The following is a 22,784-nucleotide window of genomic DNA, read 5'->3' as shown; positions in this document are numbered from 1 at the left end:
TAAATTAAACAGCAAGCAAATTTGAATTAGAAAATAACAGAATTAAAACATGTTGTTTCCCCTTGATTCACAAGCAAGTCTCTTATCCTAGGTTATGAGAATTTATCCCTAATCAGTTCAACCACTTAATCCAACCCTAAATTAAATTACTAAGCGAAAATTAACATAAGGCTGTCATTATGTGATTAAGCAACACATACACCAATTAATCATGAACGAAATTGATCATTAACCATAAACGAAAATTAAGCGCAGAGACAATTAATCAAGCACTAAGCATACATGGATTAATAGCAACAAATACAGAGTAATTGGTGAAGAGGAAAAACTGATCAGAATTCAATAGTAATAACAAAACCTCAAAGAGAGCTGTGCTTCATCCTCAAGAGAAAACAAAAATGGAGACTTAGCCTTCCATTAATCAGTAGAAAACAAAATTGTAGATTGAAGCAGAAACGAAATTGCAGAAAACGAATTTTATTCTACGTGAATAGTGTGCATGAACAGTAATAAAAATTGGAATTACAAGACCCTAAAATTATTCTTCTCTTCAAAAAAAACTCTCTAAACTAAAACCTTGGTGCTGTTATATAGGTCCTCAGCCCCAAAGCTTACAAATCTATTTTAAGTCCAAACCCATAAACGAAATAAAATAAAATCTGGACAAGATAAGATAAGATAGGACGAAATAAAATCTGGACGAAATAAAATCTATATGAAATAAAATTTGGATAAGATAAGATTTGATAAAATAAAATTGTCTACTCTCTTCAAGTCCAAGCCCAATTCTGGATTCAAGTCCAATTGCTTATAATTCTCCTAAAATTAAATTAAAAACACAAAATTAGTCAAGTAGGCCCAAATGATAAAACTGCATAATTAATTTGACAATTAAGGCTAATCAGTAATTAAAATGGTGACAAAAAGGGTTAAGAAATAGGAGAAAATAATGACACATCAGCCACCTCTCAACAAAGGAGGATATAAGTCCCTGATCGCCAGTGTCAATAGAACACGCGATCAAAGGACTTAATCCTGTCCCAGCAACCATGTCCTCAATTGCAGGAACAGGTCTGCCTAAGTGATGCACCTTCCTCCCATGGGAGGATAACTTCAACTCAGGACATTCCTGAATTGAAGTACAAAGGAACACAATTTGTTCAAAAAACACGAATCAGTAATCAATAAATAAAAAAATAAAAGTTAACTAACTTTAATATTATGAATACCTGTCCAGACCATACGTTGGCGCAACATGGTCAGCATACTTTGTAAGCACTGATGGGTCCCTGGGTCCACCAGGAAATCCCTCAAGCTCATCCCCAATATCCTGTGCACCGGTATCCTGTGCGTCAGTCTATGCACCGGCGGTAGCATCTACCATGGGCTCATCCCCAGCTACAGCAGCCTCTGCCTCTGGTACCGCAGGCAAGTCCGTAGGCACCACAGGCACAACATCATCAATAATGACTGGTACCCGTCGCCTGCATGCCGATGCGGTCGGCCTTCGGCGCTGGGGAGCACCGTCAGTATCATCACCATCCCCTTCTCTCCCCAGACCTCTAGCAACAACCCTACCTAACACACAACCTAACCCTCTAGTCTTAACCATGATCTGCAAATTTAGAAATTTTAAAATTTTATGTCTGTGTGTAATTTTGAATCTTTGAAGAAGATTAAGGCCCTCATAGATACACGGCCTAATCCTCTAGTTATGGAAGATGTCATAATTCACGTAAGCATTTAGCAATAAATTTTTCACATGTATAAATAGTTTTGACATGAATGAATATGAATTAGAATCAAGAAATACATAAGTGTAGATTTTTTTATCTATTTTTAACATATTTAAATTGGATTGCACTTGTATTACATTTGTTATGCTAACATGCTTTCATGCTATATCATGTTTTGTTTAAAGTTAATTGTCTAATACAATGTTGATCAAAGTTGCTCTCTTTTATAGCTAGTTCTAAGCTATGTCTACTTTGCACATTGTATTGAATATGTTTCCATATTAAGACCATTGAAGCAAACATTCAATATTTGATTTAGTTTCTATCCACCTTTGGCAGTTGGTTATTGTGTCAATATCTTAAATAGTTGCAAATTATAGCAAACATTATTGAATGATTTTGGTTATAGGATCTTCTCTTATCAACTTAGAGTTGTATGCTTTATTTGGTTTCTAGTAAATATGTTGTCCACTAATGGTATCTATCTGTTGGGACAAACTCTCAATATGTGGTTTAATTTATATGCACCTTTGCATATGTCATATTCAATTCAGTTCAATTTTTTTTGCCCTAAATTTAGCATGTGTTGAAAAACCATTTCCTATAAACTCCATAATATGAATCTCAATATTTGGTTTAGTTTCTATACACCTTTGAATATGTGAGTTCAATTCAGTTTGATTATTGTGAATAACCTTATATTTAGCATGTGGTTTAGTGTTGGAACTTTCACTCAACATTTTGATGGTGGAAAGGCTCAAACACAAGTGGGTGAAGTAGTTATGTGTTGTTTGTTAGGTTTCCTAAACTCACATCTACCTAACTAAATAGCTCCTCAAGATCCAAGAAAGAAGAGTCAAAGACAAACATGACAATTTTCAGACAATATTCAGCAAAGCAATTTTGATAACATACAAACAAAGATGGCAAGTGGTGTTTATTGCCTTCAAATCTTTAAATTTATACTTGCGGATCAACTTGATCCGCAAGTTATGCAGATCAATCATGCGGATCAAGTTGATCCGCGAGCTTCATGATCAACCTTCTCCGCATGCGGATCAACCTCATCATCTACCTACTGCGGATCATCTACCCTAATGTGGATCGTCTATCCTAATGCGGATCAACTAGGTTCCTAATGCGGATCAAATAGGTCCTAAGTTGTCTCTACTACGGATGACCTTAAGCATTCAACAATGGAAGCAATGGAAGAAGAAGAATGGAAGAAGGAAGCTTACCTCAATGAAGAACGAAAGAATGGAGCTCGCTAAAGAAGAAGAGGCACTCCCAGGAAGACGGAGGAAGACATAGGAGAAGACGGACGAAGACGTGGGAGAAAGAAGCAGCAGCACCAGCAGCTCACGGGAGAAGGAAGAAGACGCGGATGAAGGTGGAAGAAGAAGAAGAAAAGCCTGGCGGGAGAGAAGAAGAAAAGAAGCGCTGGGTGCACGAGATTTTTAAAAAAATAAAAGGGCAATTTTGTCTTTTCGCTTTAAGTGCTGGGTGCACCAGCATAGCAACTCCCTTAATTCTATTGTCTTTGTCCTACTATGAAGGGTTCGATTGCAGTTCCTTTGTTGTCTCGTCAGTAGTGGAAGTTGTGAAGAACGTTGAAGGTGAAGGAGGAACAGCGAGCGAGCGAGCAATGTACAAAACGAGGTTGCAGGAATTGTGTCAGAGAAGGTCATGGACCTTACCTACCTACGACAACAGCAGAGAAGGCCCCGATCACAACCCTCGCTTCACTTCCACCGTTAATGTTAACGGCGTCTCCTTCCACACCCCTTCTCCCACCCGCAGCGCCAAACAGGCCCAAAACGACGCCGCCATGCTCGCCTTCCTCCATTTCTCCCCGCCCTCACCGTCAACGTCATGTCCCACTTTTCCTCAACACTCTCTCTCCATTTCGGCTCTTTCTTCTTTTCCTCAGCCTTCTCTTTTCGCCTCATCTTCTGGTACCCCTTTTCCCACGTGTTCTTAGTGTGTGTAAATAAGCCTTCGCATAATTGACTTGATTTTGGTTAAAATTGATTTTGAAGTGATGTGGTTTATGTTTAGATGTAAAATTTGGTATGAATTTTTTATCCAACGCAAAGTTGTTCGACTCAGAATTAATTCCTCAACATGAAACCAACCAAACTCGTGAAAATCAAATCACGTTAGGTGGTATTTAAAAGTGATAATCACGCACATTATATTTGTAGCACGTGCTGTTATTTGTTCATTTGTCCTTTTACATTTGGTGATGCTCCTATGTGTGGATTTGCCATGACTTTGGCTTGCTTAACTGAATAAAAAATAAACCTTTCTTATTCGTCGCTTGTGCTGAGGGAAGCTCATGAAAATGCTTTCTATTTGACATTTCATTTTTAATCGTAAAAAACTATAAATGACATGCTCCTTTTTTTTTTCTTCTTTTTCCTGAAACAATTGAAATAAGTACGGGAAACAAAAAAAATAAAAATTCTGAACCCCCCTAATGTTTATTAGTTTTCCTTTAGTGTGTTGATTTGGTTGTTTTTCAGGGTTTGTAGTTAACTGCGTGGATATGCAATTATAATTGCCATGTTGAGAAGTTTGTTTTGCGATGATTTTATTTGATTTTGTGAAGGAGAATCTTTGAATTGTAAGCTGATATTAACCTTTTTTAAACTGTTGGGACTTGGGACTACAATCAAGATTCTTGATTTTTGTTAGACTATCTTCAAGATTTCAGTATTTACAAAAGATTCATGTTAACTTGCATTGGACCTACAGGTTCACCTGATCCCAGCTCTGTTGTTGATGATATACTTCTCACAAATGGAGTGTTGCAACCTAAATTAGAAGAAGTGTGCCAAACATCTCAAATCAGTGGCCCTGTAATAGCTGTTAGAGATACGATAACAGCAGAAGATCAAAAAAGTAATTGAGTTCTCTTTATCTTTTCTTTTGTTTGATTAAATTGATATTTAATGGTTTAATATGCTTGCGTTATTGTTAGTTCCAGTTGAGTAGGTTAAGAATCTTTCTTTTGTTAGAGAGAGGGAGTTCTTTTGGTGTGAGGGGTGCTGAGGAGACTGTATTAATTTTAATATGATTTGTGTGATCTAAAATCAGATGCAGTTTTTCCTCATACTGCTAGGCAGTGCTCTTTCTGCAATTTCAGTTTTCATTTGAATTATAGGAAAAGATAATAGTGGCATTTGTAATACTCCCTAGCATAACACCTAGGTTCCGCTCTCATTTCTCTGTTATCAGAACTTTCTGCCTCCATCCCCCAGTGATTGTTGCAGCCAACAGACTGATATGTAAATACAAATAAGAAAAGAATGTTAGTTAGTTACTTAGTCAGCTACTGCTAGTGCATAGCTGTTGGGTAGCTTCCTATATATAAGGAAGGGCTGTTGTATTTTAGACAGACTGAATGTAGATTGAGGCTGGAAAAATAATAACAGAAGTGCAGTGCACAGTTTCTTTGATCTCTCGGTTTCTCTCGCCTCTTTCTCTCTATCCTCTCTATTTGGTTCTTCTTCCCTTTTCCCCTCTGTCTTTATGTTTTTCTGTTTATTTCTCTTCCCCCCTAAATTCTATATCACAGACACTATGCAATGCAGGGGCATTAGAAACTAAAAGACCTGGTTTTTGTTTAGAATTTTTGTTTTTTAAAGTTTTTTGACCCTGAATACATAAAATTATAGGGCAAGGTAGACATGGTACATATGTTTGTGTGTGTAAAATTGAAAATTTAAGGAAAAGGATTCGTGATTCATAGTATGATATGCATTATATGCTACCAGATTTATAATATATAAATTTCATGGGTGCCAACACTTGCTATTTTGTAAACTCCTCCGCAAAAATGTTGCACCCTACTTGTCATATAGAACTGGCCATATACAAGAACAATCCAAAAATTTGTTTTTCATATTAAATGGATGTGTTCATGTGTTTTTTTAATTGGACGTGTAGTGATGCATTTTGGACATGTCTAAAATAATAACATATTTGATTCTTATCCCACTAGGTTAGGTTGATAATATAACATAGCATATTTGATTTTTTTGTTTCGTCCTCTCTCTCATGGCATTATTTTATTTTATAATGATGAATCACATTGTGGTAGTATTGTAAGTTTTTTATATTCAATTTTGTCATAGATATGTTACATTTGTACAAGAACCAGCTGCAAAGCTATGTTCAAAAGAACAATCTAAGTCTTCCAGTATATTCTTCTGAGTGGGAGGGTCCTCCTCATGCTATGCGTTTCAAGTGCAAAGTCACTGTTGATGGACAAACCTATGAAAGTGACAAGTTCTATTCTACGTTGAAGGATGCTGAACATGCAGCAGCTGAAGCTGCTTTAATATCATTATCACCAGGCAGAGTTCAAGAGGCTAGTCTTAGTCACTTGTAGTTAATTAAATAACTTATTCTTTAATCTTTAACTTCTTAAATGCTTTCTTCTGGTGTTTCTTATATCCATATGATTGTCTAAAAATATCAGGGTCATGTTGGATTATACAAAAATCTTTTACAAGAATTGGCTCAAAAGGAAGGATTTCGTTTACCCATTTATAACACAAATAAATCTGGTGAAGCTCATATGCCAATATTTGTGTCACAAGTAGAGGTAGAAGGGGAGCTTTTTACTGGGGAAGAAGCTAAATCCAAGAAGCAAGCAGAGATGAGTGCAGCCAAGGTGGCTTATATGGCTTTGAAAGAATGCAAAGGTACTCTTTAATACTAGTTGTAGTTTTTCATTGTAACACATGTCCATAAATATGGACGTCTATAAATATTGAATGATCATTGCCTTGTATGCTGAGGAAAAACCATAATTCTGAATGATCTTAATCCTGTAGTTCTAGTGCAAAAGTTTCTTGAAATTTGACTTTTAAGTTTTTACATATAGTTATGAGCAATGTTGTCAAGATCCTACTTAGAATTGGGATCTGGGAGGGGGTTGCAAGATTGTAAAACATAGGATTGTATGATCCTACAAAAAAACCATCATCCCAAAATAAGAAAATGAAGGTATATGTTTTAAGAAAGGTATATTCACCTTCATAAACCAACTTTTTAAGTTTGTTTCTATGATGACAAACCGCACAAAAAAATGTGAGAGGAATTATATTGCTATAGAATATTCATTATATTTTAAGCTGACTTTTCTGCATATTAAAAAATGAATATTCTTTAACAATATTGATTTGTGTCTATCCATATAGAAGTGTTGGCTCAAGTGTTTGACCTGTATATAAGTGTTAGCCTAAGTGTCCAAAAGTTGACAAAAATACTTTTTTAATTGGGCACTTAATGATAAGTATTGGACATGTGTCAGACAAGTGTTGGGGAGGTGTAGGTGTCAGAAATGTGTCCGACACTTCAAACAGGAGAGATGTCCATGGCCATGCTTCATAGGTATACAATTAACTGAATTATAGCTAAACAAGATCGTCTGGGCCATGGCACAATGATTGGATTAATTCTTATTGACTAACTAAAAGCTTGTTCTTGTTTTTGTATGTATAATCTATTTAATTATACTGTGTGTGATTTCTTCATTTCTATGATTGTTAGGATAATAATAGCATAATTACTGCTCTTTAATACTGCATTTTTCCCCTTCTTTGTCTCCAACAGTTTTACTTTGTGTGCCTTTCCAAGTCTTCTATTGCCAGTGGCTCTGATTGTAGACTCTATTGATGGTTTATTTAATTTTCAATAGAAGATGTGTTACAGAAAGCAGTAGATAACTTTGAGTACATTGAAAGTGGATGTTGCCTTCCTTTATTAGAATAGAGAACAAACCTGGGAATATATGTCTGGGTGTTATAGCCATCCACTCTATTTGTGTATAGATACCAACCCTTTGAGCCTAACCTTCAGATAAACTGCATGAAGATGATGAAATGATCCAAGTCCCATAAGAGCAAAAAAGGTAGGAAAATCCACTTAAGTTTCTGCATTACACTCAAACTAAGTACACCAAATTAATAAGAATAGGAGAGGATTTGAAACTTGTAAGATGCAATATTGCCTTTTGAAGAAGAACTCTGGAACTTCAACCCCCCCTTTTTTGGATCCATGCCACATCAATAACTCTACCCCTACCGGCTGTAGGTAGTTTTAGACAAGTTTCCTTTGAGGTGGATACCATTTTATATTTTGTTTATCAAATGTTTGGCTTTTCTGTACTCTTCTTTTGTAGTTACATCTATTATTTTTAATGCTATTATTAGCATTATCGTTAAGATTTGGATTGTAGTGCATCTAACTTTTCTCTAATGCAATTATTATCATTATTGTTAACATGTAACATTTGGTATCCATCCATCTATCTATCTACTTAGGAATCATTGTACTTCTAGGTTCTTGCTTTTTACGCAGGCAAGTCAGATCAAATATCCTTTTTTTCTTTATCAGTTCATCAAGGACAAACTCATGAGTTCTCACCTGACTGCTCAGAGGCAAATGTCATAACTGGTTTAAAACACCATGCTAATCCAAAATCACCTGTAAGCCCTGGATTAGTCGACAGGAATCAACATAACAAAGATAAAGGTGAGTTCTCAAAGGTCAAAGCCCTTATCATTTATACCCCATTCTGAAACAAATTGTGGACTTTATCTAAGAATTCTGCCAGTATTTTGAAGATAATCTACTGTATGTAAGCTAATACCCTAATCTAGAACACCAATTGGAGAGTAGATAGTTAGATGTCAAAAATAAAGAACTACATAACCAAGGTAAACAATTTTCAAAAAGTAAATTGTACACTCTCCACCACTAACCAACTTTTATGAAGTCAACAATGAATTGGTAGGTTGTTAATGGTTTTTGAATTGGTTTAACCAAATCCACTCTAAGGTAGTCTAAATTCACGTAAATCTTGGATGACATGGCAGTTTATATAGTTACTTAAAAGTTAAATAATCAATAAGACTATGGAGAAAATTTGGAATCACTGAGGCGCATTGCCTTGATAAAACTGCAACTACAATTTATATTTATTTCATAGTTATCAATCCCAAATAGCCATGCAGTGCAGTTGACCTCAAAAATCTTATAGCAGGATGGCTGCTATATTGAAGATTTGATATAAGTTACATTCTACACTTATAAATGCTTAAAAAATTTATCCCAAATGATAGATTTGCATCATTAATAAGTCAGACTCATAAAGTGGGCCCAGTGCATGAGTGATAGGTCCTCAAGAATCAAGAAAGAAAATTAGGAAGAAAGAGAGATGAAATATCAGAGAGAACAAATCTTTTATTCTGCTCTGCCAAGGGAAAACCCCATTGACAACTGATAAGGACAGTTTATTCTATGACTGAAAATTTAATTTCCCTCTAACTGTAGCATGCAGTATATATGTACACCAATCTATTAAATCTGCAACAATCCTCCTAACTTCCCCCTGGTTTATTAACTCTTCTAACTAACTATTCAACACCCCCCTGACCCAACTTCCTTCTAAAACACACTTTTAATTTTGGGACTTCTGATCTCTAACAATAAGGCTCCGACTTTGTTTGATCTGGGGATGGTAGATGTGTGCTGCCTTACTTGTGCAAGCAAAGAGACTTATTAATTTAGGTCATGAGGAAGCTACTGACTGTTATGCTGAGGCTTGCTCTCATAATTAATTAGTAAAACAAAAGAAAAGTGGGGGAGGGAGGAGGGTTGGAACCACTAAAGCACAATATTACCTTGAGAACTCTGCAGCTACAATTATATTTTGTTTATATCAATCTCAAATAGTGTAGTGCAGTTGATCACAAAAATGCTATAGTGGGATGATAGAACTCACAATTCTAACAAAAGAATATCAGTAAATTCAGGTAACGCAGTGTAATAGTATGATTTATCAGGAAGGGAGAACCCCCAAATCTCTATTACAGCTAGTAAGAAAATAGCCAGAGTCACAGACTCCTAACTCAGAATACTCTCTTTTACTAACTGAATTCTCTCCCCCCTATTCTTTCTCTGCTCTCTCCTTATATGATCCCATTCTAACAGATTTTGTTATGATCTCCTGCCATGTCACATAACTAACTCCCACCCCTTTATTCTATCTTGTTTCTCCTAATGTGGACTTTCCATACAGTGTCCTTATGCTTACTATTTGGAAATTCACCCTTGTGCACCAGTTCCCTATCATTACTTCCCCCTGAAGAGACAGCCTTGTCCTCAAGGCAAAGTGTGGGAAACTGACTTTTCAATAATGTCTCATCTTCCCAAGTAGTATCCTCAGTTGCCCTGCCTTTCCATTTGACCAGCCACTGTTTGATAAGCTATTCCCCTGGTTCCTCATTTTCCTCCAGTTCCAGCTCCAACCTTGCAGGCAGCACTGCCTCAACAGAATAATTCCCCATTGCTTTCTTCAATTGTGATACATGAAATACCGGGTGCACCCTAGCTCCTTCTGGTAATTTCAACTTATATGACACAGCCCCAACTCTCCAATATTGGAAAAGGTCCAAAGAACCTAGGAGCCAATTTCGGGTTAATTCTTCTAGCTACAGATACCTGTCTATGGGGTCTGAGTTTCAGGAACACCCATTCTCCTACCTTGAATGACATGTCCCTTCGTTTCTGGTTAGCATATTTTCTCATCAACTATTGAGCATGACTCAAATGATGTTTCAGCTGACGCAATGCCTCATCCCTATCCATCAATTCATCGTCCACTACTTCTACCCTTGTTTGCTCTTGCAAAACACGAACCAATGAAGGAGGTTTCTTTCCATACACAGTCTCAAACGGTGTCATTCTAATGGACACATGAAAAGTAGTATTGTACCATAATTCTGTCCGTGGTACCCAGTATGTCCAATTTTTTGGTTGTTCGGAGGCGAAACATGGCAGATATGATTCTAAGCACCTGTTAACTGCTTCAGTTTGCCCATCCGTCTCCAGATGATATGAAGAACTCATTTTCAAAACTGTTCCCTGCAATCTAAACAGCTCCTTCCAAAATAGTCTGACAAAAAGTGGATCTCGATCACTATTGATTGCGGTATCCCATGTAAATGCATTATCTCCTTGGTAAACACCTCTTCTACCTTGCTAGCTGTATAAGAATGTTTTAAAAGTATGAAGTGAGCATACTTGGATAATCTATCCACCACCACAAATTCTGCTTCGAATCCCTTAGACTTAGGAAGCCCCGTGACAAAATCTAAGGATATGTCCTCCCAAATTCAAGCTGGGATTGGAAGTGGGTGCAGCAGCCCGGCTGGTGATGATGCTGAATGTTTTTGCCTTTGACAAACATCACAACTCTTCACAAATTCCTGGATGGTGGTCTTCATTCCAACCCAATACAAGCTTCCTCCAGCCATTCTCCTGTAGGTTTGTAGGAACCCAGAGTGTCCTCCCGTAGGAGAGGCATGGAATTCCTTCATCAATATAGGGATACAAGAAGATATGGAGGACAGTACCAACCTATCTTTATAGAATAGGGAGCCATGCTTCATACTAAATACGGGCTGTGAGGCTGGATCCTTCTGCAACCCTGCTATCACTTGTTTTAAAAAGGGTCTTGAAAAAACTCCTTTTGAACCTGTTGCTCTTGCATCCAAACTGGAAATGAAGTGATGTTTTGCAGTTCTCCATCTTCATATATTTGAGACAGTGAGCCATGCTTCATACTGAATCCGGGCTGTGAGGCTGGATCCTTCTGCAACCCTGTTATCACTTGTTTTAAAAAAGGGTCTTGAAAAACCTCCTGTTGGACCTGCTGCTCTTGCATCCAAACTGGAAATGAAGTGATGTTTTGCAGTTCTCGTTCTTCGTATATTTGAGAAAATAAGTCAGCAGCTTTATTGTCTGGCCCTGGTTTATAAATAATATCAAATTGGTAGCCTAAAAGTTTAGCTAACCAGTTTTGTTGATCAACTGTAGTTATCCTCTGTTGTAACAAATTTCTCAGGCTTTTTTGATCTGAATACGCCACGAATTTCCTACCCAACAAGTATGGTCGCCAGTGCTGCACTGCCAACACTAATGCCATCAATTCTTTCTCATATGCTGACTTGCTTAAGTTACTTTCAGACAGAGCCTTACTGAAATGTGCTATGGGTCTCTTGTTTTGCATCAACACGGCTCCTACTCCCCTTCCTGACGCATCACATTCAATTTCAAAGGGTCGAGTGAAGACTGGAAGTGTCAACACTGGAGCTTTGGTCATCACTCTCTTTAGCTTTTCAAAAGCTCTGAGTGCCTCAGTTCCCAACTAGAACCCTTCTTTCTTTGTTAACTCTGTCAGAGGTTTAGCTATCATTCCATATCCTGCAATAAATTTTCTATAATACCCTGTCAATCCCAAAAAACCCCTTTCAGCTTTGACATTGCGAGGTATAGGCCAATTCATGACACTCTTACCTTTTCTGGATCCAAAGCTACCCCCTCACCTGAAATTACATGACCCAAATACTCCACCTGCCTTTTACCAAAGGTGAATTTCTTTTTGTTTACTACCAGTTGGTTTTCGTGAAGCATCTTCAGAACTTGTTTCTAATGCTCCATATGTTCCTGCCATCCCCTGTTGAACACAAGTATATCATCAAAAGATACCAACACTATTTTCCTTAGCAGCTGTTTGAACACTTGGTTCATGGTAGCTTGGAAGGTAGCTGGAGCATTGATCAACCCAAAGGGCATCACCAAGAACTCGTAATGTCCTTCATGTGTTCGAAATGCAGTTTTATGCACATCCTCCTCCTTCATCCTAATTTGATGATATCCCGATTTCAAATCCAACTTTGAGAAGTATGCAGCTCCATGTAATTCATCCAAAAGTTCTTCTACCACCGGAATTGGATATTTGTCAGGTGCATTAACCTTATTTAACTCCCTGTAATCCACACACATACGCCACGATGCATCTTTCTTTTTAACTAAGATGACTGGACTATAAAAAAAGCATTGGAACTATGCCTAATAATTCATGGTTCCATCACTTGTCTCTTGATCTCCTCTTTGTGATGATAAGGATACCTATAAGGATGTACACTCACCGGTTCTGCCTCCTTGGTTAAAACAATGGAATGCATTGTTTTCCTTTCGGGAGGATGACTTGTGATTTCCTGGATTACTTCAGGAATTTGCTTCAACACCTCCTCTAACTCCCTTTGTTGTTGCTGATCCAGATCACCCTCGTTTCCCTCTTCCCCCTTAGACTCATCTTTCCACAACAAACCATACAGAGATGACATTTGATGTCCTGACTTTTGATTCTCCTTATCCCATTCCCTTCTACAGTTCACCCCCTGTACTTCCCTTATTTCCCCCTGCCAAGGAAAACTCAACTTCATTTCATCCCAATCGAAGGTCACTTTCCCAAACCTCTGCATCCAGGCGGCTCCTAAGATTAAATCTGTTGAATATTGTTTTATTTTCTGGTATCTTGCTCTGCTTATAGAGAGACAGCAGGGTTAGGTTATTTGTGTGAGCAGTCTCTCTCCTCTCTTGTACTATATATATATGCCATTTTGAAAGCAATAAAGTTAAGCTAAGTGAGAGAACTTTTTCTCACTAAATATCTCTAGCTTCAACTTGGCATCAAAGCCAGGTTCATCCCAGCGCCGCTGTCCGCGCTGCCGTCCGCTGCCGTGCCGCCGTCATTTTTCTCCGGCGACAGCAGGGTTTGGTGCGCCTCAAGAAGCACAACCTAACCCCAACACTCGCGTGGTCAACCGGCCACTCATGCGCCGCCACGCGCTGTTGCCGTCCGCCACGTGTCGAAGGTGTGTCAGACAATCGTGTCCAAAAAATGTCACACATCAACATGTTCTATAGAGGTGTTGGTGCTTTCTAGCTTTTTAGTCTTTCTATTCCAAACATTAATCATGCTCTTGTTTCACTGTGATTGACTCAAGCATAATCTTCCATCTACACATCTACAGAGTTGTCGGTGCTTCCTTTTAGTTTCTTTATTTGAAACATTAACCGTGCTCTTGTTTCTTTGTACCATAATCTGCCATTGATGATCTTAGAATTTGGACTTTGGGCCTAACTCCCCACAAAACCAGCTTGTGAGGTAACGACTGCCCAAACCTTACAAGCCCTACTTTGGCTATTTTTTGTTTTTTTGCTGAAACCGAGTGTCTTGACTAATTAACTGTCTGTTTTTGTTGACAGCTGTATGTCTATATAAAGAATTAATTAGACAGCTGGATGTTTATTTTTGGAATTAATTTTCTAGAAGATTGAATAATTAGGATCAAGATTAGATTATTCCAATTTGATCTGATTTGATTATTATTTTGGTTCAGAATCAAATCTCTCTGATTTGATCTGATCCCTTTTTATTTACTTTCCTTTCTGCATTTATTATGTAATTGGCAGCCTTGCCTATATATGTAAATCTTTTATTCCTGAATAATATACAAGAATTATTCTTTCTCTCCTATTGTTTTTCTCCCCAGCAGTCCCTAAAATCACATGGTATCAGAGCTTCGGCTCTGATCCTGTGGTATCCTGCCATGGAAAAAAACATTACGACTGGAGAAAATTCCTCCACCACTTCTACGAATTCTGGTGGTAATGAAACTGTATCATCCTGTATCATATCTGATTCTCTGTCCATGGGTATGAATTTACAGCTTGTGATTCAAAAGCTGAATGGTAAAAATTATGTTGAATGGGCTCAATCTGTGAAACTGACCCTTGATGGCAAGGGAAAGTTGGGCTGCCTGACAGGAGACACCTCTCAACCAGGAGTGATTGACCCCTCTCTCCCAAGATGGAAGTCAGAAAATTCACTAATCATCGCATGGCTGATCAACTCAATGGACTCTTCCATTAGGAAGCCATACTTATTCCTCCCAACTGCAAAAGATGTGTGGGAGGCCGTCCGCGATTGCTATTCTGATCTAGAAAACTCTTCTCAGATTTATGAACTTAAGACTCAGCTGTGGCAGTCCAAACAAGGAGACAATGATGTCACAACCTTTTACAATCTCATGGTTACTCTCTGGCAGGAGCTGGACCAGTGCTATAAGGATGATTAGGAAAATCCCAATGATGCAACCAGGTTCAAGAAGAGAGAAGAGAATGATAGAGTTTACATGTTTTTAGCAGGCTTAAATCAACAATTGGATGAGGTGCGTGGCAAAATTTTGGGCAAAAAACCACTGCCGTTAATGCGAGAAGTGTTCTCTGAAGTTAGGAGGGAGGAATCCAGGAGGAAAATCATGCTGTGAAACTCTGATGGTACAAGGATGCAAGAAGCTGAAAGTTCAGCCCTGGTTGCAAGGGGACACGAACTAGAAGGAGAAAAAAAAGAAGCGACCTTGGTGTGATCATTGTAGAAGACCATGGCACACTAATGAAACCTATTGGAAACTCCATGGAAAACCACCCAACTCAAAAAAGAAACCAACTGGAGAGGGTCGGGCTTTCCAAACCTCAAATGCTGAAAATGTGAAGCAGAAAGGCAACTCCGAGTCATCTCCGTTCACTAAGGAACAACTAGAGTACCTGTCTAAACTCTTTCCCACAAAAATGTCAGTGACTCCATCCTCTTCTTTGGCTCAAAAAGGTATCTCTTTCTTTGCTGCTCTCCTTAGTTCCAAACCCGATTCCAAAGCTCCATGGATCATCGATTCTGGAGCCTCTGACCATATGACAAACTGTTCAAAATTGTTTTCCACATATAATCCTTGTGCAAGTCACAAAAAGGTCAAAATAGCTGATGGTACCTTTTTTACTATAGCCGGTATTGGTTCTATTCCTGTATCTAAAACTTTAACTCTTCACAATGTCTTTCATGTTCCAAATTTATCATATAATTTGTTGTCTATAAGTAAATTAACACAGGACTTAAATTGTTTGGCTATTTTTGATTCCTCTACATGTAAATTTCAGGAATTGAGTTCGGGGAGGATGATTGGCAGTTCTAAAGAGGTTGATGGTCTCTATCTCTTTGAAGATGAGTCTGGTCCTAAGGAGAAACTCCAGAAAAATTGTCTCAATTCAATTCTGATTCACGAAGATGAAGAAATAATGTTATGGCATTATCGGCTAGGTCACCCCAATTTTTTGTATTTGAAGCATTTATTTCCTGACCTCTTTAAAAATAAAAATCCAAATTTGTTTTCTTGTGAAATTTGTCAATTTGCAAAACATCATCGTTCCTCTTATTCCCCTAAGGATTATAAACAATCTAGTCCATTCACCTTAATTCATAGTGACGTTTGGGGACCTTGTTGGGACCCTACACCAAATGGAAAAACATGGTTTATAACCTTCATAGATGATCATACTCAGATAACATGGGTTTACTTGATGAAAACAAAATCTGAGGTTGAAAGCATATTCAAAACTTTTTTTTCAATTGATACAAACACAATTTCAAGTGAAAATAAAAGTTTTCCGTAGTGACAATGGAAGGGAATATTTTAACAAGCACTTAAACAAGTTCTTTCTTGAAAATGACATAATTCATCAAAGCTCTTGTGTTGACACTCCATAACAAAATGGAGTGGCTGAACGGAAAAATAGACACCTTCTTGAAGTAGCTAGGGCATTATTGTTTCAAAATAAGGCACCCAAATATCTTTGGGGTGAAGCAATTCTCATTGGAACATATTTGATAAATAGAATGCCTAGCAAAATCTTGAATTTCAAAACTCCATTAGATGTTTTCACAAGTGCTTTTCCAAATAACAGGCTCTCGTGTACTCTACCTCTTAAAATATTTGGGTGCACTGTTTTTGTCATATTCATGAACCAAACCTAGGGAAACTTGAGCCTAGAGCAAAAAAATGTGTTTTTGTTGGCTATGCTCCCAACCAAAGGGATACAAATGTTTTGATCCCACTTCCAAGAAAACCTTTGTTACTATGGATGTTACCTTTTTTGAAAAAACTCCTTTTTTTAGTGATCGTCTTCGGGGGGGGGGGAGACAAGAGGAAGATGTTCAATATTTTCAAACACAATTTAGATTTCTCAGAAAGTTTGGATTTTTTGGAAAATTTAGAAGAGGCTGACATTGGAAAAGCAAAAAATTTGGGTGAATCAAACCAGTCAAGTCAAGACAGCCATGAAAATGATATTTCAGAAACTGTATTGTCAAAACCAGAAGTTGAAAATGAGACAATTAGAGTTGGTAACAAAGGTATTCAACCCTTTGACCGTGTTTACTTAAGGAAAAAAAGACCTCAAAGAAAAGAACGAACCAAATGATTCTTGAACTGCCAGTCATCCGAGGATCCATCAGGTAAGAATCCTTCTAGTTTTGTTCAACCTATTCAAAATACATTGGAATCTGAATCTGTTCTTACTGTTCCTGACCTTGTTGAACCTATTTTTGACAATTCTGACCTTCTTATTGCTGTTAGAAAAGGTGTAAGGTCCTGGACAAAACATCCTATTTCTAATTTTATATCTTATGAAAAATTGTCTCCTTCCTACCTTTAGAGCTTTTACTTGTGAACTGACAAAAATAGAAATACCAAGAGATATACAGGAAGCTCTAAGGGTTCCTAAGTGGAAGGAAGCTGTCTTGGAGATGAGAGCTCTAGAAAAAAATCAGACTTGGAAAGTGGTGGACCTACCAAGAGGAAAAAATAACCGTGGGATGCAAATGGGTGTTTACTATCAAGTATAACGTAGATGGGTCTGTTGAGAGGTACAAGGCCAGGCTAGTTGCCAAAGGCTTCACCCAAACCTATGGTATTGATTACTCAGAAACTTTTGCTCCTGTTGCAAAACTTAACACCATTAGAGTCCTCTTATCATTGGCTGCAAATTTAGATTGGTCATTACAGCAACTTGACGTAAAGAATGTCTTTTTAAATGGGGACTTAGAGGAGGAAGTCTACATGGACTCACCTCCTGGTTTTGAATCTCAGTTCAATCAAAAGATTTGCAAGCTTCAAAAGTCTCTCTATGGCTAGAAACAGTCACCTAGAGCATGGTTTGAGAGATTTGCCCAATTTATTAAGAAGCTGGGATATTCTCAGTGTCAGAGTGATCACACCATGTTTGTGAAACACTCTTCTGAAGGAAAGATAGCTGTATTAATTGTCTATGTGGATGATATTGTAATTACAGGGGATGATTATAGAGAAATAAATAATTTGAAGGCATCTCTTGCGGGTGAATTTGAGATTAAAGACCTTGGATCCCTAAAATATTTTTTGGGAATGGAGGTTGCAAGATCAAAAAAGGGGATTGTGGAGTCTCAACAAAAGTATATTCTGGACCTACTCAAAGAAACTGGGATGATGGGTTGTAGGCCAGCAAATACTCCAATAGATCCCAACCAGAAACTTCGGAGTGAAGACAAAGGAGATCCTGTAGACACAACCAGATATCAGAGATTAGTGGGGAGGTTAATTTATCTATCCTATACCCGTCCAAATATAGCCTTTGTAGTCAGTTTAGTGAGCCAATTCATGCAATCGCCACACGAAGAACATTTGGAGGCTGTCCACCGAATTTTAAGGTACCTTAAAAGTACTCCAGGCAGAGGATTGTTTTTCAAAAAAACTGGACAGCAAGCTATTGAAGTATTCACAGATGCAGTCTGGGCAGGATCTATTACTGATCGGAAATCAACATCCGGTTACTGCACATTTGTTTGGGGAAACTTGGTTACTTGGAGGAGCAAAAAACAAGATGTTGTGGCCAGGACCTGTGCCAAGGTTGAGTATAGGGCAATGGCCCAAGTTGTTTGTGAGATTTTATGGCTTAAAAGGATTCTAGAAGAATTGCAGCTTCTTATGACTCTTCTAATGAAATTGTATTGTGATAACAAGGCTGCAATCAGTATCTCTCGGAACCCTGTTCAACATGACCGAACCAAGCATGTTGCAATTGATAGACATTTCATAAAGGAGAAGGTGGATGCCGGCCTAATTTGCATGCCTTTTGTTCCTTCTTCACAGCAAGTTGCTGACATTCTTACAAAAGGATTGTTTAGGCCCAACTTTGAGTTTCTTGTAAGCAAGTTGAACATGGTGGACATCTATGCACCAACTTGAGGGAGGGTGTTGACAGCTGTATGTCTATATTAAGAATTAATTAGACAGCTGGATGTTTATTGTTGGAATTAATTTTCTAGATGATTGAATAATTAGGATCAAGATCAGATTATTCCGATTTGATCTGATTTGATTATTATTTTGGGTCAGAATCAAATCTCTCTTATTTGATTTGATTCATTTTTATTTACTTTCCTTTCTGCATTTATTATGTAATTGGTAGCCTTGCCTATATATGTAAATCTTTTATTCCTGAACAATGTACAAGAATTATTCTTCCTCTCCTATTGTTTTACTCTCCAGCAGTCCCTAAAATCACAGTTTTATATAGACTTAATGCAATAAATACAAACAAATATTGGAGATAATATTCCTATTTACATGATACGTATGATATGCCTATAATTACGAAGTTCCTAATTAAATGAGGAAGCAAATCATAACATATAAAATATGAATGAATCCTAAAATATCATTTAGGATACTCTAAAGTATGTTATCATTAGATATTTCTTAGATTTTCTAACAAATAACATCGCTCTCACATATCTTTCAAATCTATTGTACCTTTTGCATATCTTGATATTAGTTACATGATTTGAATATACTAATCAATAAGAAACTATCAACTAGAATATTTAAATTAGGAAATTGGGTCAAAATAAAGCTATGTATACTTTTTGGATTACAATGACATCTACTTTCTTTCATTACTGTTAATATGATTGTTATTAAGATTTAAAGAGCATGGTATCTCCAACTACTCAGAAGTACTTGTCATTGTGTTTTTTGTCTTGCTTTGTTTTTGTTCAGGCAAGTCAGATAAGAGTTCTTCATTTCCATTTTCAACTCATAAAGGACAGGCTCCGGAGTTCTCGTCTGACCACTCTGAGTCAAATGTGGTAACTGCTCTGCAATACAATGCTGATCCAAATTCACTTGTAGACCCTGGATTAGTCACCTGGAATCAACATAGCAAAGATAAATGTAAGCCCTCAATGCCCTTGTCATTTATAACCCCTGCCCCTTTCTGAAACAAATTTCTGGATTTCTTCTGAGCCTTTTGTAGATTATCCACTGTCAAGTCTATTATCCTAATCCAGAGCACAGATTTTAGATTATCAACATTATCAATGTTTAGAACACATCATACTGTAATTTCATCTTGAGATCTGTTATTGTTACAGTGAAGAATGTATCGTCTTCATCTGAAAATACGAATGGCTGCACAGAGGATTCTTCCTTGTCAAGTGACAAGTCTGCACCTTCACTCTCTGGCAGCACCAAAGTGGTTTCTGACTCAAGTAACACGTATTCAACTGCAGTAGAACGGGTCGTTGTTTACTCACGCAAGACCAATGTGGAAATTGAAGATGGTGGCACTATATTGCCGATTAGCGATGACAGGTGGGTTGCTTACTCATATTCTCATTGAGATAGTTGGAACAGTTGCAGGCTCTCCTGTGTCATATTTTGCGTCTCTCTCCGAATTGATTTGTATAGAAGGATTTGACTCCCGGTAAATTTAGAAAACAAAACGTGGAACTTGTAACCTATTGATTAAAAACCTAACTGTTAATATTTTAATAACTTAGGAAACTGAAGCAGATTAGTTATTATTCTGTCATCAACAGCTAGGAATTTCTCTACCAAGGATTATGTAGATCATTTAAGAATATAAACATGTTAATAACTATGGGTGTGGGGAAACGCCGGAGGTCCTTATATATATATATATATATATATACCCTTTAATGTATTATAATTTTTATCTTTTTAAGGCTGAAGTTCTCATTCTCTTCACTCTCATTACAAATTTTCAATTCTTTTTTTATTTTTCTCCAGACATGTATTACACGTTTAGGATCAGTTAAAAAATTTTCTCTAAATCATTTAAGACTCTTTTTAACCTATGTATTTGATTTTTTTAATCCCCTGTTCATTTTAATTTAAAAATATTTTTTATTACAAATTATATTAGTTATTATAAACTTAAAATTTAATTTACATATTTAACAATAATTATTTGTCATGAATTTTAATTATAATATAATTTATTAATTTTAAATTATAATTATTATGAATTTTAATTATAGTGGGTACTCCATCCTTTAGAAGCCGCAAACATAGATGTTAAGTCCCACACATGACCCAAACAATCACCACATGTGATTTTCTAACATACATCACACTCGACATCCTATTCTAAAATTTTACTCTTCACAATTCTTGTCTTGAGCTTAACATTGTCACAAAGCTTCTTAGGCCTTCATGGTCTTAAGCAACATATGGATGATGATTGAAAGGAGACGTCACATGCGAGTATAAGACATGTCACTCTCACCAACCATGGATACGACTTTGCTCTAGTCAAGAATGCCAAGTGAGGTCCACGAATCCCCTAAACTACCTGGAAATGCCCTTGGTCGGGTTATCACCACTCAACATCCCAAGTGTCTTTGAATCGTTCAGACCGTCTCCTAGTGTACCTATATTATATCTCATCCATCTTCTCTTAACGAATCCTCACTCATCCTTCATGATGAGAAGCATCGATCCTCGAACGATGGTCGTGTCAGTACATGTGAATAGATGTTAAAGAGTGTTTCCCATAAGTAGAGGTTCATGCCCCCAACTCTCGAAACAATTACTTCTCTAACTCTAACACAATCTCGCTACCTCATTCATTCGTTCCTTTCTCGTAATGCATGTTGATCCTCATGAAGCTTTCGACCGCAAGTATCCTCCATCGTGCACACACAAACATATAGGAAATTAATCTTCTTTCCTCTCTAAGGTCACCATTAATATGACTCTTCAAGTGATGCAATTATAGGGTCATGCCCCCAACTCCTGACACAATTATTTCTCTAACTCTAACACAATCTCGCAACCTCATTCATTCGTTCCTTTCTCGTAATGCATGTTGATCCTCATGAAGCTTCCGACCGCAAGTATCCTCCATTGTGCACACACAAACATATCAAGAGAGAAAGGAAATTAATCTTCTTCCCTATCTAAGGTCACCATTAATATGACTCTTCAAGTGGAATAGTCCACTTCACAAAACCACTCACCACCACATATCAAATAACTAAATCATTACACAATATCCAAAGTAAATTTTGTCAAGGGTTGGACAACCCCAAACCCAATCCCAAAGCATGATAGTTCATAATCATTCATTATTAATAAGATCGCATTCATAGCATGCAACATGCTTTGCCAAATGATCACACTCACTTGGTCTTACAACATATAACATAGCAATTCCCACAATTTCACATTATAAAGTCTCAATCAAATTAAACAACACATTCTACAATTCACATAATTTATTCCATGCATTTCATACACATTCATGCTCCATTCTCATTTGGAATTGTACATCATTGCCCACTTTGAAATCGATTTTCCTGTTGACATAGAAATCCATTTAGGACAAACCATGTATGCATTTCAAGGTTTTCAAATGCAAGAAACTCATTTTTGGACTCAAATTTTCCTAAAACCACTTTCATTTGGCCCTAATACCAGAATTGCCCTGCACCTATTATTAAAGTTCACAAAATTTGTTTTCTATTTTCCAAGAGTTGTAGAAATCTATTTTATGCAAACTTTATATCAAAATCCATGTTTTCAAACATGAAAAAGTGATTTCCCTAGTCAAAATCTATAGAAATCAAGCCCATAGGCATAGTTCATGCAAAACAAAGTGGGTTTTTACCGAAAAAGAGCAAAACATGAAATTGTGATTCCATAAGCTATACTAACTCAAATGGAGTGTATTCTAAGTCTAACCCTAGGTTTTTCGACCTAATGAGTTCAATTTTGGGGTCCATAAACACAGATTCCCACTCTAACTTTAAAATTTCGAAAATAGAGGAGTTTGCATACATAACTTGTCCTAACTTAAAATTTTATTCTCAAATGCTATACAACTCCAAATGAGACATATCATATATGATTTCCTGGGTTTTTGGAGTCAAGGAACTCATTTTTGTGCCTAAAATTCACAAACACAACAGTATCATTCATAGGGTCATAACACAAAATTCGAATTTTC

General features: G+C 37.1%; 1 protein-coding gene and 1 long non-coding RNA gene across 3 annotated transcripts; one reads left to right on the top strand and one right to left on the bottom strand.

Moving 5' to 3' along the window:
- Positions 1 to 759: 759 nt before the first annotated feature.
- On the bottom strand, positions 760 to 3,322 carry LOC113001632 (uncharacterized). Its single transcript, XR_003267026.2, has 3 exons — positions 2,975 to 3,322; positions 1,230 to 1,615; positions 760 to 819 (listed from the first exon to the last, which is right to left on the bottom strand). It is a non-coding gene; the product is annotated as an uncharacterized lncRNA (long non-coding RNA).
- LOC100306453 (double-stranded RNA binding motif-containing protein) lies at positions 3,294 to 20,425 on the top strand. Of its 2 annotated transcripts, NM_001248347.2 has the most exons (7): positions 3,319 to 3,691; positions 4,494 to 4,640; positions 5,876 to 6,111; positions 6,223 to 6,448; positions 8,145 to 8,282; positions 19,532 to 19,705; positions 19,906 to 20,425. In NM_001248347.2, the coding sequence occupies exons 1-7, from the start codon at positions 3,382 to 3,384 to the stop codon at positions 20,151 to 20,153; spliced, it is 1,479 nt and encodes a 492-aa protein (NP_001235276.2). In that variant the 5' UTR covers positions 3,319 to 3,381; the 3' UTR covers positions 20,154 to 20,425. The 2 variants fall into 2 exon arrangements, with proteins under 2 accessions (XP_025984148.2, NP_001235276.2); XM_026128363.2 differs by lacking the exon at positions 8,145 to 8,282 and having other exon boundaries at positions 3,294 to 3,691; positions 19,906 to 20,411.
- Positions 20,426 to 22,784: the final 2,359 nt, after the last annotated feature.

The sequence above is a fragment of the Glycine max genome, chromosome 5 (assembly GCF_000004515.6).
Source record: "Glycine max cultivar Williams 82 chromosome 5, Glycine_max_v4.0, whole genome shotgun sequence".
In the NCBI taxonomy this organism is placed as follows: Eukaryota; Viridiplantae; Streptophyta; class Magnoliopsida; order Fabales; family Fabaceae; genus Glycine; species Glycine max.
Note: the sequence above shows the minus strand (reverse complement) of the source record. Positions and strands in the feature narration are given on the sequence as shown.

Coding starts and splice junctions, on each gene's coding strand:
- LOC100306453 (NM_001248347.2), top strand. CDS start 3,382: ATGTACAAAACGAGGTTGCAGGAATTGTGTCAGAGAAGGTCATGGACC. Junction 6,449..8,144: donor GGCTTTGAAAGAATGCAAAG/GTACTCTTTAAT, acceptor TTTCTTTATCAG/TTCATCAAGGACAAACTCAT. Junction 19,706..19,905: donor TCAACATAGCAAAGATAAAT/GTAAGCCCTCAA, acceptor TTATTGTTACAG/TGAAGAATGTATCGTCTTCA.